Below are 13,253 nucleotides of genomic sequence, written 5' to 3'. Positions count from 1 at the left end.
GATGGACATGTTGGACCTGATGGACATGATGGACCTGATGGACATGTTGGACCTGATGGACATGTTGGACCTGATGGACGTGTGGGACCTGATGGACGTGTTGGACCTGATGGACCTGATGGACATGGTGGACATGTTGGACCTGATGGACATGGTGGACATGATGGACGTGTTGGACCTGAAGGACGTGTTGGACCTGATGGACATGGTGGACATGTTGGACCTGATGGACATGGTGGACATGTTGGACATGATGGACGTGTTGGACCTGATGGACATGTTGGACGTCTCGTGTGCTAAATGTTTAGCAGTTTGAGGTTTTATTGCCTCGGTAATCTGCGGGTCTGTTTGCGTTCCCACAGTAAAACCTTCAGGCGTAAAGAGAGACGACAGCAGCAGTTCAGCTCATTCATGAGGACGAGATGCTAATAAAGTCGTTCTAGTCCCAGTAAGCTCCCAGTAACCCCAGTTGATTTGCTGGTTTTAAATAAATGAATAAAGTAGGTAAAGAGGAAGCAGCTGGTCAGATCCTGGAATATTTCATCATGAGTTCATTTCACAGGATGGAATCATGTTTTCTCCTTTCTGTGGCTCATTTCTGGTTTTCATGTGAAACAGAAAGTTTATTAATCCCCAGAGGAACCAGTTTGAACCACCATCACTCCCTGTCAGACAGGTAAATGATTCTCCTGAGATGTTTTCAGAATCAGCCAGAAGTTCAGAGCTCTCATGTGAGCTGACTAAATATTTCTATAGCAAATCTCACAGTTCTGTTTGTTTCACATCTAAAGACAAACTATTTGAATTTGTCCCATTTATTTTCTTACTCTACAAATTTAAACTTCCTGTTTCCTGAGAACATGGAGCAGAAATAAAGCTGCAGTCCAGTCGCTTTGGACGGATCTGCAGAAATAAAACCCGCTTCAGACGTCTAGTTCCCTTTCAGACAGTAAAGTTGTTCAGAATCGCTTGAAGCATTTCCATAATTTCAGGAAGCAGAGCGGCGTTAACATGTAACAGAGCGGTTAGTGTTCAGCTGCCGGCCGACAGCCAGAAACAGCAACGTTGTGTAACCAGCGGCTACTTCCTCTGCCGATCCGACTCACCAGCAGCTTCTTTCCAACAACCGCTTCACCTCTGACCTCCTGGAAAACCCACCATGGGGATTATTAGTTCTTTTCCAGAAATTTCTATGAAAAAAGGGGTAATAAGACCAGGAAGACGGAGGATCTATTAAATGCCAGTGACTTTTTCTAGTTATTACAGATTTCTCAGCAACTGAAGCAGCAGCAGAACTCAGGTTGGAGAACAGAACCGGGTTCGGACCAGAGAGGTTCTGTTAGGACCTCGTGTCAGCCAATCGGCAAGGAGAAAACGAGGAAACGTGACCCTGCAGCCTCTACTTCCTGCTTCCTGTCGATCCGTCAGGAAACAGGAAGTGGATTCTCCCTCTGTGGCGCATAAAGCTGTGTGTGTTGCTCCTGATGCTCCCTGTGTGTGTGTGTGTGTGTGTGTGTGTGTGTGTGTGTGTGTGTGTGTGTGTGTGTGTGTGTGTGTGTGTGTGTGTGTGTGGAGATTTTACTGACATCTGAAGCTTCGCATTAGAAAAGGCTGATTGAAACAGCAAAGTTCAGAGTTTCTTTCTCAATTTCATAAAAAACTTTTTCATTCGCTTCAAGTGGCTTCTGACTCTTCTAAAAAGAATTAGCATGCTAATGTGCTAACAGGCTAATGGGAGATGGAAACACATTTACCACAGTTCTTATGTAGCAGACGCTGAGTATGAGCCTTACCAGAGGAACCAAACTCTGAGGAAAGTCCCAAACTCCAGGATGGACGGACGCTCTGGTCCATGATAGCTAGCAACATCTACTTCCTGTTTACTACAGCCATGCTTAGCAACAACATCTGATAAAGAAACAGCAGACCAGCTGATTTGCTCCAGACCAGGAAATGGAAACGGAAACATGCCTAATTCACATTTTCTCTTTGTTTGTTGCAACATTTGAAAAGTTTGCATAAAACAATGGAGAAATGTAGCCGGTGTTCTGCTGCGTCCAGGCCGGGTGTGTCACTCCGGCCGTGACATCATCATCTTCAGGGGAATGCAGCAGGAAGCTGCAGGTCAGAGATGCTCCGCAGCTTCAGGATGTGCTGCAGGTTCAGGGGCGTTGCCATGGAGACAGGGAAACTCCAGGTTCAGCTCATCTCTGGTTTTCCTCCGGGTTTGTCCCGATTTAGCCTCATCCAGCTTCTTCCCCACAGCATGATGCTGCCACCACCATGTTTCACTGTGTCAGAGTGATTTGCTGTCAGTTTCCTTCCACCTCACAGCTCTGCTCTGCTTTGTGCACAAAGTCCCAATAAAACACATTAAAGTTTCCAAATGAACTGAGCTAAATGAGCAAAGCCAAATCAATAAGTCGTCATATTTCCTTACATCCTGTTCTCAGAGCCAGCAGGCGATCAGCGGAAAAACTGAAGTTCCTCTTCACAGATAGAAATTAGAGGCTTTCTTCTGTCTCCATGGATACGAAATGCAAATGAGAGAAGTCGGATATAAACTGATTTTAATATTTAACCGGCTGCAGCTTTCCCCTGTGAACGCTTTAATAACCCCACATTCATGTGTTCATATTATGATGAACGGGTGATACCAGTGGCACCCAGATTATTATCGGGAACCTGAGGCGCTGCGCTGGCTGAGAAAAGCCCGCCTCACATGGTTGGAGTACCGGCCTGGTGACCTTTGCCCCCTCTCTCATTTCTACCTTTCCTGGTAATTCACTATCAAATAAATAAAACTTAACAAAAAACCTGATCAGTGTTAATTTAAGGCCCGATCGGGCGTATTGGACCCGATCAATCGGAGTGAATCGTGTTCTCTTTCTGGGATGAGACACAGAAGTTTCTGCTGGAACCGACCCGGGTCAGAGCCGCCTGCGGAGCGCTGCCAGGTAAATTACGATCGGTCCAGGTTAATATTCAACCCCTCCTTAAAGGGACAGTCCCTCTAATTAATTTCCTCTTTCTGAGGTGGCGGCAGCACGCCATCAGAACACCGACCCGTCCAGAACCACAGTACAGCTCTGGATCAGAACCATCTCCACTGCCACCGGAAACCATTCACACCCCTGGTATGAAAACCTTCATACCAGGGACCCTCCCCCCCTCCCCCCCTCTCTCTCTCTCCCCCACCCCCTCTCTCCCTTTCTCTCTCTCTCTCTCTCTCTAGACTCTCTAACCCTAGACTAGTCTAACAGTTGCTGCCACCAAAACACCCCCACAGCATGATGCTGCCACTACCATGCCTCACAGAAGGGCTAGCGGGGCCAGAGCTTGCTTAAGGTCCGATCTGCAGAACTTTCTGGGTGAAGCCGATGGAGGCAGCGCTGCCATCAAAACAATTTAATGTCCAATAATCGTTTATAAGAGTTTAAATATTTTATCTATTTTCAGATTTTAGGCGTTTAGTGAGAAAAAATATTAAATCAGTGAGTGAGGATCAGAACCAGAACCGGCCCAGCTCAGTCTTTTTGGGTCTGAGCAAGTTCTGGTTTATCATCAGAACCGGGTCGCCTTGTTTTGGTTCCGTTTTGTTATCAGAACAGCCCAACTTGTCCAAGCAGAACCTGATGGAACCGGTCAGCTGACCCAGTTCGGTTCTGGACGGGAAGCTGCTGCATTTCTCAGAGTTTTATTGATCATCATCTGATACAATAATAATTTGATCAGAACTGGGTCGGGCTCCCTGCAGGTTCTGGGCTCCAACCGGACCCGACCAGAGCAGCTCCACCAGTTCTCCCAGCAGCAGCGAGTTGAACCAGCAGCTTCACTGAACAGGTGAGGAAGAGCTGCAGGTACAGGCAGAGCGTTGCCTAGCAACCAGGCTGCTCTCTGGTTCAGGTTCTCTGTGGTTCCTGAGCGGTTCTGATCCGTTCAGAATCTGATCAGCTGAAGAATCGATCAGCCGATCAATAACTGAGTCTGTTTAGCCTGACGAGTCGAGCTCAGATCTGATCTTCATCATGATCCCAGTTCTGTTGGCTGGAACCGACCGGACCCAAACAGAACTCCCTGACAGTCAGAACCGCCACTGACCTCTGACCCCAGATTGGAAAATATTTGAACTCGAAGACGACGGCTGCAGCCTCGGTGCCACAATAACCAATAAATCAATAAGTGATGAATTTAAAACGAGGTCGATCATTTCTGTTTGAACCACCAAGTCCTGGACCGGTTCGGTCCAAACGTTCGGTCACCTTCAAGGGAACAAACCATCAGAACCGGCCCGGCAGCATGAAGCAGGCCAAACTTCTAAACAACATCAAAGGTTTTAGAGTGGCCTAGTCAAAGTCAGGATGTTACTCTGATTGACATGCTGTCCAGACCTGCCACTGGCCGTTGCTGCTCTAAAATCCTCCAGTGTCTGAATAAAATCAGCAGGGGGTCAAAGTTCACCAAAGGCTGAATACTTTTCACAGCCAGGTCGGTTTGGAGGTTTTTGTCTTAATAAATGAAAGTTGTTGAGTTGAATCTGATAAATTATTTGTCAGAACATATCAGCTCTTCTGGATGTTTTCCCTGAAGAAATAAACTCCTGATTATTTAGGGATCCAAACAACAAAACTGGATAGAAAACCCTGAGAAACTTTTCCAGTTTTCCGTTCTTCTCTTCAGCGGAGATGGGCCCCGGGGCCCCTCACCTCCTGCCGTGGTCTCCAAAGATGGATCGATGGTTCTCACCGCTAGAAGAAGGAGAAAGCTCAGCTGGGCTGACATGAGCCCGCTTTCTTCCTGGTTCTGGGTGAGACCGTGAACGCACCAGAGCAGCGGCGGATGAAGCTGCGTCCGCCGCTGCACCTGCAGCCAGAAGCTGCCGGGCGGTCCTACCTTGCTCCGGTCGGTGTCGGGTCGGTCCGCCGCTCCGCTACCGGGTCATGGTTCCGACGTTGTGAAACGAAGCGGGAGGATGAGCAGGCTGAGCGGGCCGCCGCTGGGCGGTCAGTTCCTCTATCCGCGGCGCGACGAGGAAGTAAAAGTTGACTGGATCGTCGGCATGAAGGCAGTCACTCCGGAAGAGAGAGGACGCTATCTATGCAAAGTAGAGGCGCACAGCCGCGGCTGACCCGCAGCTTTCAAAATAAATGTTGCTGGTTCTACTGGGCTCTACTGGTCCCACTGGTTCTGGTTTGAAAGTCTCTTATTGGCCGAGACCTGATAAATTCATCTGTAAAATCGGAATGGACCTGCAGCCCACAGCATGATGGTGCCTCCACCTCCATGTTCAGTCTGAAAGTCCAATCAAGACTTTTCAGAGGTATTGATTATTGATGACGAATTCAATTAAACCCTCTGATGCTTTTTCATTCAGATTGTTTGTGGTGGGAAAACTTTCCGTCTGCTGTTCCTGCAGCAGCAACAGGAAACGTTTCCTCTACAATAACAGAATTTCTGGTAACACATAAAACTGACGTGACTCTGTCAGCAGCATGAAGGAGTTTTTATGAATGTTGTCATGAAGGTCATTTGGTAGAATATGACCCTTTTAATGGACTTTTATAGCAACTTTGCATTAAAAGTGTCATAATTTACCGAATGAAGCTTCATGACAACATTCATAAAAACTCCTTCATGTTGGTGACAGAGTCACGTCAGTTTTATGCTCAAAGTGTTACTGAATTTTATCTCAAAGGATTTTTAATTTGGTTCTTTTGGATTAATGGCTGAACCGGACCAGAACTTTAAACCTAAAATAAGATTTCAAACATTTCTGACCCGTTTAAACTCAAAGTCCATGAATGTAAATGAAGCTGATGACGGAGTTGTTCTCCTGACCTCTGACCTCTGAAGTAAAGCTTCAGTTTCTGAACCAAGCCTGTCGATCTCCATGAAACAGATCCAGAAGGTGACAATCAACAGACATTTGCATGAATAATTCAGATATTTGCATGAGAGGAAGAGGAAGAGGAGGAAGACAAGGCAGCCTTTCAGCTGCTGGCCGCCTGCAGCAGCAGTAGCAGTCTGTGACGCTGGGCTGCAGGAAGGACCCCTGACTAAGCGTCCACAATCAGCTGTAGCAAAAGTATTCACTCCCTTCTGACCCAGTTCTTGTTTATGTGACAAGAATCAGAAGAAAATGGATAAAAATCTGAAAGGTGTGGCATTCACCGCTCCTTTACTCCGACACCCTGAAATCAACTAGAAGAGCCAAAAAATCTGAAAAACAAACAGAATTTACCACAAACCAGATCATAACTGGGGAAAGATTCATATCACAAATAAAAATCTGAAAAGTGTGGTGTGCATTTTATTCTGCCACCATTCCTCTGATGTCCCTTAATAAAAACTCCTTCAGTCACCTGATGCGTCCAGCTCAGAAACGAGAAGAGAGACAGAAAGTCACATTGATCGGGAACTTTACTACATCGATACAGCACTGCAATAATCACTACACACACACACACACACACACACACACACACACACACACACACACACACACACAGAGGATAAGACATTAACCACATGCAATGAAAAACCAAAAAGTTTCAGACTGAAACAGATTTGAGGTAGAAATCCATCAGATAGATCAGCTGAAGCTCATTCAGCAGAAAACCCAAAACTTTCTTCATTTAAACCGTAACAACCCATCAGCAGTCAGGGAGCCGGGTCCAGGCAGGTTCTGAACCGGATCGGGTCTGGACCAGGCCAGCAGCAGCTGCAGCTCTTTCTGCTCCAACTCATCAACCATTAAATCAGGGGCCCAAACTTTTTGCTCTGGGGGCCAAACCTGACTAATTTAAAGCAGCCAAATGTCATTGAATTAAAAATGCAAAAATTTGTGATTATTTTATTTTTTAAAATATATTTTAGTTTTCTTTTTAATTAAATCTGTTGAAACTGCAAAAACACATATTTAAAGTTTCTAGAGCAAAACTAAAACTAACTTACATTAAAAATGTTTCTTTAACTTTGATGAAAAAGTTATAGTTAGCTGATTATTTCATTGTAACAGGACAAGCCTCTCGTTATAAGTGAAATTATCTGCCTTATTTGGTACAGTAAGACTTTTGTGCTAGAAACTGTAAATACTTGGTCAGGTTTTGTGTTTCGCATAAAAAGACCTTTGGACTGTTGGCTTATTAAAAGAAAAACATACATTTTCCAAATTGTCAGCTTGGAAAACCAACATTTTTTACATTTTTTGACTTGTGGTCAGGGACCACACAAAATAATTTCAAGGGCCACAAAGGCCCCCGGGGCACCCTTTGGGCACCAAAACTAAAACTCTGATTCTCACAAACTAACCATTAACTATTCAACATCCAGAAACTCTTCTACAGTCAGGGCCGTTGCATGCAAACAGGGCTGCTGCCAGTAACGGGTGGGGAAGGGGCTGAGCTGCAGTTCAACCTGGAGGCCTGCAGGGGGCTGAAGCTCCAACTGGAACAACAATCTTGGGGTGAGGAAGTAGAATGCAGCATCTCCTGTCCATGCAGTGGCGCATGGTCTAGTCAAAGTCTTCCTGCAGCTCATTGAAGCCCTCGCTGTGCAGAGTCTTCCCCGTCAGCTCCATCATGGCCTGGACCTCCGGATTCACCGTCAGGATGCTCTTCTTCCCCTCCTCCTCTTCCTCATCCTGAAACACCAAGGGCGGCTCAACATGGCATCACCACCACAAACCTGCTCAGACCAGTTTAAACCGGTTTAAACCAGTTCAGACCAGTTCTAACTGGTGCAGGAACCTTGGTCCTGTGGTCCCGCTCCGTACCTCGGCCAGTGCCGGCGGTTTCCCCACGGCCCAGACCTCCACAGCCTCCAGGACGAAGTCCTCGTCGGCCGACAGTTGCGGGTTTCCGTACGTCGTGCATTTGGGGCGCGCGCGGCTGTGACCGCGGCCGAAGTCGCTGTCCAGCCACAGGCCGAAGTAGTCGTGTTGACCTCCCATGCCCTGAGAGGAGGAGGAGACGTTACCATGGCGACCAGCAGTTTGACCTCCCCATACCCTGAAGGGTCACCTGACAGAAGTAAACTGGGACTTTAACAAGTTAGTTGACATTAATTCATCACATCGGTTTTAACTCCTTCAAAATTTTAGTGCATTTTTGTTGTTGTCTTTTTTACATCCAAAGTTCTGAGCAGGAACCTTTGTGTTCCTGTGTTTCTGGTACACCCGTACATCTGACACACTTCAGTGCTAAACATGTTGCAGCAGCACAGACGCTGCTTATTTAGCTGATTTATAGATTAAACATCTGAGTTCAGCTCCTCCAGTAGCTTCAGGTGCTGATGAAGCCCTGTTGTTTTCAGCTGCTGCTGTGACTTCCTGTCTGTGAGGTCACAGCGGCGCTGGAGCGTGAAGCGGCTCCGCTCCACTGGGCCCAGTCTCACCAGTCCATTTGGCATCGTCTGCTGGTGCTGGTTCAGGTACATGAAGTGTTCGTTGTATCCTGTTGCTGTGTAAACCCTCAGCGTGGGGAAGACCGAGAACAGGAAGCATCTGGAGTCACCTGCACACACACACACACACACACCCCCACACACACACACACACACCATCATGCTCCTGTCCACCATATTCAAAAGAGCAGAGCCACTTCCTGGCTGTGTGGCTTTCTGCCTCCAGCTGAGCAGAGCCAAAATGGCCGCCACAAGTCTGCCTTCATCAACCAATCTGGTCCAGGAAGTGCAGCTGGTTACTTCCTGTCTCTGCTCAGCCTCCTCACGTTTCACCATGAAGATATTTAACATGCACTTTGAAAAGTATTCACCCCTTCTGTTAATTAATCATGATCAACTATTGACAGACACGGTTACTGATGAACCAGGGAAGGTAGCTATCATGATCATTGATTAATTATCAATGATCAACTAAATTAGTCTTTATTGACTAAGAGACAGGAGAGGACAACAGGTTACCGTGGCAACAGCTGCTGGTTCTTTAGCAGTCAGCTTCAGAGGCGACAACATTCTGGACTGGCCTAGTTAAAGCCCAGACCTGTTCCCAGCTGGTCCTCTCCAAGAAGGACGTCCAGATGAGTCCAGAGGTGCCGATATTAAACCCCGACTCACTTATGAAAGATTCTTAACTCTTTTTATAGAAATCTCTTTTCACTTTGACATTAAAAGTTTCACTGATCATAATTAATTAGTTAAAGCAATAAAAGGTGAAAACTTTTCATAGATATTGAACGTAGACATACCTTTTCCTACATTCTTTTATTAGCAGTAGCCATATTTAAAACTCTGGTGGCAAAATGGCCGACCTTTAACCCAACTCTGCTTCTTTGGCTTTTCTTTAGTCTGAACACAGAAGCTGCTGGTTGCTGAATGTGACCCATTTTTCCTCCGTTTCTGTTTCTATTATTCCTCATAGTGACGCTGAGGTCAGTTAGTAAAGCGCCCGGCCACCAGGGGGCGCACTGCAGCCGATTCAACAATCATTTCTCGACTCAACTCTGAACAAGAATCTTTTGTGGGGGGTTTTGGAAGCGATTTGATATAAACCTGATGTTGCAACAGTTTGATGTTTGGCTGCAGTCGTCATGACAACCATCAGTATTAAAATCCCTTCCAGAATCAAAGTCTGATCAAAGTCTGGCCGGGTTACAGGAAACGATTCATCACTTTGTTCTCCTCGCTTGGCTGCTGAGGAAACTTTAATTTACCCCCTGAGGGAAAACGGAGCGGCTGGCTCTGGATTAGGAGGAAGAGTAATGATGATGATGATGGTGACTGCACTGGTGGTACCAGAACCTAAAGCGGACCCAAACCAGATCAGCATCTCAGCGTCTTAGGAACATCTGGAGCTCCAGAGTCCACCTGAGGTTCAATTTGTCCTGCTAGGTCCCAACACCAGAACCGGTTCTGACCCAGCGGGCCTCCTACCCTGGAACTGGGGCTTGTGCTCCCAGGCGGTGGAGGCGAAGCCCCCAAACACGTGGCCCCGGCTGTCCCGCAGCAGCAGCATCGTGGGGCCGTGGTGCTGCAGAGCGGCGGCCATCCTGGTGAAGCTCTCCCCGTGCAGCTGTGTGGAGAAGACCAGCCTCCAGGGGGCGCTGCAGCCGTCTGGCAGCTGGGGAGAGACTGATGGTTACTGATGAACCAGGGAAGGTAGTTAGGTAAGACTGGACCCGGTTCTGACAGCAGAGCAGAACCACAACCAGAACCAGCAGGTTGATCCAGCAGCAGATCTTTAATCCGTTCAGTGATTTATAAACCAGGTGGTGTAGAACCAGGTGGAGTCTCTACCCTCCTGGTTCTAGTCAGATCTCCAGCTGCAGCTTCTGGTCGTCAGTCTGACCTGCTGCAGGAATCAAACCACTAAATCCTGGATGAGTTTCTCTGGTCAGAGACTTTAGTCCTCTGGGCCTGAATGTCCTGCAGCTGCTAGAAGGTCCACTGAGGAACCGAAGGGTCAGGGCAGAGGTCAGAGGTCAGCCTGATCTTTGGTCTCCAGGTGGAACAACTGAAGCTAGATCTATAACTCTAGATTGTTCCTCTTTAATAACTTCAGTCTTTGCTCAGAAAGTTTTGACAGCCCCACACATTTTTCCGTTGTCAGCATCTGTTCAGTGACTGAATTCAAAGATTAGTCCTGGTCCTGGTTCTGGTTCTGGTCCTGATTGACCCACTGACCTGTGGAGCCAGGAACATGAGCGTGGGGACATCCAGCAGGACCGTCAGGCGGGTCCAGTCTGTGTCCCGGCACTGCGGCAGCAGGGCCGGCGCTGTCCAGCCGCTCAGGGAAACGTCCAGCCCCTCAGCCACCAGAACCTCCAGGTACTGGGCCACCTGGGGCACCCGGAAGACCCAGTCCTCCAGACAGGACAGGTCACAGGTCATCGGGTCTGAGGACAGAAAGGGGCGGAGTCACACAGAAAGAGGCGGGGTCAGATAGATTGGGGATGGGGCCTCGGACAGGGAGCTTACCTGATGGTCTGAGGTCAGAGGTCATCTGCTCGGCCAGCAGCTTGACCCCCATCGCCGTGTCGCCCATCTGCTGCGGCCTCCAGCCCTGCAGGCGCCCCCTCCTGGTCAGGATGTGAACTACAGCAGTGATCAGGTCCTCTAGGAACTATGGAGTACAGCCATGAGCCTCAACCCGACATCACTTCCTGCCTCCTCCCCTCCCTACTCACCGCCGCCACCTGCTGGCAGCTGACCGCCTGCGGCCGCCCTGCATCATTGTGGGACATGGCCATGACCAGCGGTGCGCGCTCCTCTGCTGTCCCCCGCAGGACGTCTGCCAGGAAGACCATCAGCTGCTCCCGGTCCGGCCCCAGGGCAGCGCCGGCCCGGCCCGGTTCTGCCAGACCCGGCTTGATGCTGCACAGGCCCCAGAACATCCTGGTCACCATGGTGATGGGGACCAGGGCCCCCAGGGACGCCTGCAGGGCAAAAGGAGACGCACTAGCAGAAGGGACAATGCTGGACAAGACCTAGGTTCTACAGCGGGCCGGACCGGGTCAGGACCAGCAGAACCGGGTCAGGTCCGAAGTTCTGTGCCCCTTTATTATTACAGCTTTAATATTATTATTCACTTCATTTATTTCTGCTGATTTTTGTCATAGATTTGAAGATAATTCTTGAATGTATTAAATGTATCACATAGAAAATAAAATATTTAAATCAATATTCAATAATCCTCTTCCTCACTGCTTCTTCATCTCATCTGGATTTTCTTCCAGGTGTCAAACTGACAGACTAAAGATTAATTTAATTTAATCTCAAATTTCACAGAATATTTGACACGCTGACCCCATGACCTCTGAACTCCGCCTCAGGTGCCACTGGATGAGCGACAGTTTATAAACAGATGGTAGTTTATGAACTACGAACAAAGCTTTGAGATTGTTATTTTAATCGGCTTCATCTGATTGGCTGAGCCGCTGTTTAATTCAAGATGATAAATTAATTAACGAGGCGACTTTCAAATAAACTTTGTGATGTAACAAATTAAATCAGATTCATTTATGATCAACGTTCTTCATCAGAACATCTTCCTCCAGAATGAAGGTTTTCCATTTCTGTCCACCAGGGGGCGTCCTCCAATCAGAAGCTCATTAATATTAAACATGTCACCACTTCTCTGCTGAGGATTATTATTGTTTGTCCAACAGCTGCAGCATTCTGGTGGACCCAGGTCAAAGTTCACCTTCATGAACCTTCTGGACTCTTTAGAACCAGTTCCTCCGGCCTCCCGACTCAGTGGCAGACCCAAGAACAGTTAGTGGAAGGACGACCTTCAGCCACCTCTGACCTGCAGCGCCTCCAGCTGGAGCGTCTTCCCCGGGCCCCCGGCCTGCAGACGCTTGAACACGCCGTCGATCACGGACCGCTCCTCTGGACGGAACCGGGCCATCCGCTTCTGCACCATCACGCTGTCGCTATTACCCATGATGCTCTGCAGGACCGCAACCAGACAACACTTCATGTGAGAACAAACACTTCAGCCTGAGCAGAGAAAAAGTTTTCACGCCCTCCATGGAGGGAAACTTTATCTGTTTGGTGGAATGTGAGCAGAGGGGGAAGGAGGTCACGTGACCCCCCCTCTTTCCCTGGTCACGTGATCTAGAGCTCCCCGCCTCCCATGCCTCCTTTCTCCCCCCTCTCTGTGGGTCACATGACTCCGCCTGACTTCCTGTTTACCAGTCGCTCCTTTCCCTCCCAGGCTGTCGGACACCTTCTACCTCCGACAGCCTGGGTGACGTCACAGCCTGACCGATCAATGACTTTCATCAGATGAGCGTTTCCACCTGAGCATCCCGCACACACCTGCAGCTATGTGGGAAAGGTCAGACCCGCCACGCACCGCCACGCAGAGCGAGTCCCTCACCTCAGGTCTGCAGCCTTGGATGGAGGACTGAGGGGGGCTGGTTCACCCGGCACCCAATCACAGAGCTCCGCTTCCCACTCGCTGGGCTCTGATTGGGCGCAGGCGCTGGGGGCGGGGCTCAGCAGGGCTGCATTCAGGAGCAGAATCTGGTCGGTTCGGTTACGGTGCTGCTGAAAGTGGGTCAGCTCCAGTTTCTGGGTCAGAAAGCGGCTTGAAGGATGAAATAGTTTGATTAGGAAAATTCTTGACTTGATTTTCCTTTTTGATTATATTAAAAACATGAAACCTGCAGATATTCAGGTCATGTCGGCGTGCAGTTCCACGAACGGCCAGCAGATGGCGCAGTGTGTTGAACTGCATGTTTTGCAGGTGGAACTGCGGAGCTGCTATGCTCAAGAATAAATAGTCTTTT

The 13,253-nt window shown here is 48.4% G+C and overlaps 2 protein-coding genes across 2 annotated transcripts in view; both read right to left on the bottom strand.

Annotated features, from left to right (window-relative positions):
• The window catches only part of plcg2 (phospholipase C, gamma 2), a 35,422-nt gene extending 30,348 nt beyond the window's left edge, over positions 1 to 5,074 (bottom strand). Inside the window, exon 1 of the mRNA XM_088006083.1 lies at positions 4,894 to 5,074. The gene's annotated coding sequence lies outside the window, so the exon portion shown is untranslated. The remainder of the gene's footprint in view (positions 1 to 4,893) is intronic.
• Positions 5,075 to 6,402: 1,328 nt separating this feature from the next.
• On the bottom strand, positions 6,403 to 12,925 carry meak7 (MTOR associated protein, eak-7 homolog). Its single transcript, XM_014977827.2, has 9 exons — positions 12,781 to 12,925; positions 12,266 to 12,409; positions 11,145 to 11,393; positions 10,936 to 11,080; positions 10,642 to 10,853; positions 9,892 to 10,078; positions 8,395 to 8,513; positions 7,775 to 7,954; positions 6,403 to 7,642 (listed from the first exon to the last, which is right to left on the bottom strand). Exons 2-9 carry the CDS (start codon positions 12,401 to 12,403, stop codon positions 7,514 to 7,516), a joined length of 1,359 nt encoding a protein of 452 aa, XP_014833313.2. The 5' UTR covers positions 12,404 to 12,409; positions 12,781 to 12,925; the 3' UTR covers positions 6,403 to 7,513.
• Between the last annotated feature and the right edge of the window lie 328 nt (positions 12,926 to 13,253).

The sequence above is a fragment of the Poecilia mexicana genome, unplaced genomic scaffold (assembly GCF_051168715.1).
Source record: "Poecilia mexicana isolate PSO_F unplaced genomic scaffold, ASM5116871v1 scaffold_6, whole genome shotgun sequence".
Taxonomy (NCBI): Eukaryota; Metazoa; Chordata; class Actinopteri; order Cyprinodontiformes; family Poeciliidae; genus Poecilia; species Poecilia mexicana.
Note: the sequence above shows the minus strand (reverse complement) of the source record. Positions and strands in the feature narration are given on the sequence as shown.

What these genes read in the sequence shown, in the direction of transcription:
- meak7 (XM_014977827.2), bottom strand. Translation starts at nt 12,403, where the DNA reads ATGGGTAATAGCGACAGCGTGATGGTGCAGAAGCGGATGGCCCGGTTC. An exon ending in TCCAGCTGGAGGCGCTGCAG is followed by an intron (nt 11,394 to 12,265) that starts GTCAGAGGTGGC and finishes TTTGCCCTGCAG; the next exon opens with GCGTCCCTGGGGGCCCTGGT. An exon ending in GCACAAGCCCCAGTTCCAGG is followed by an intron (nt 8,514 to 9,891) that starts GTAGGAGGCCCG and finishes GTGTGTGTGCAG; the next exon opens with GTGACTCCAGATGCTTCCTG.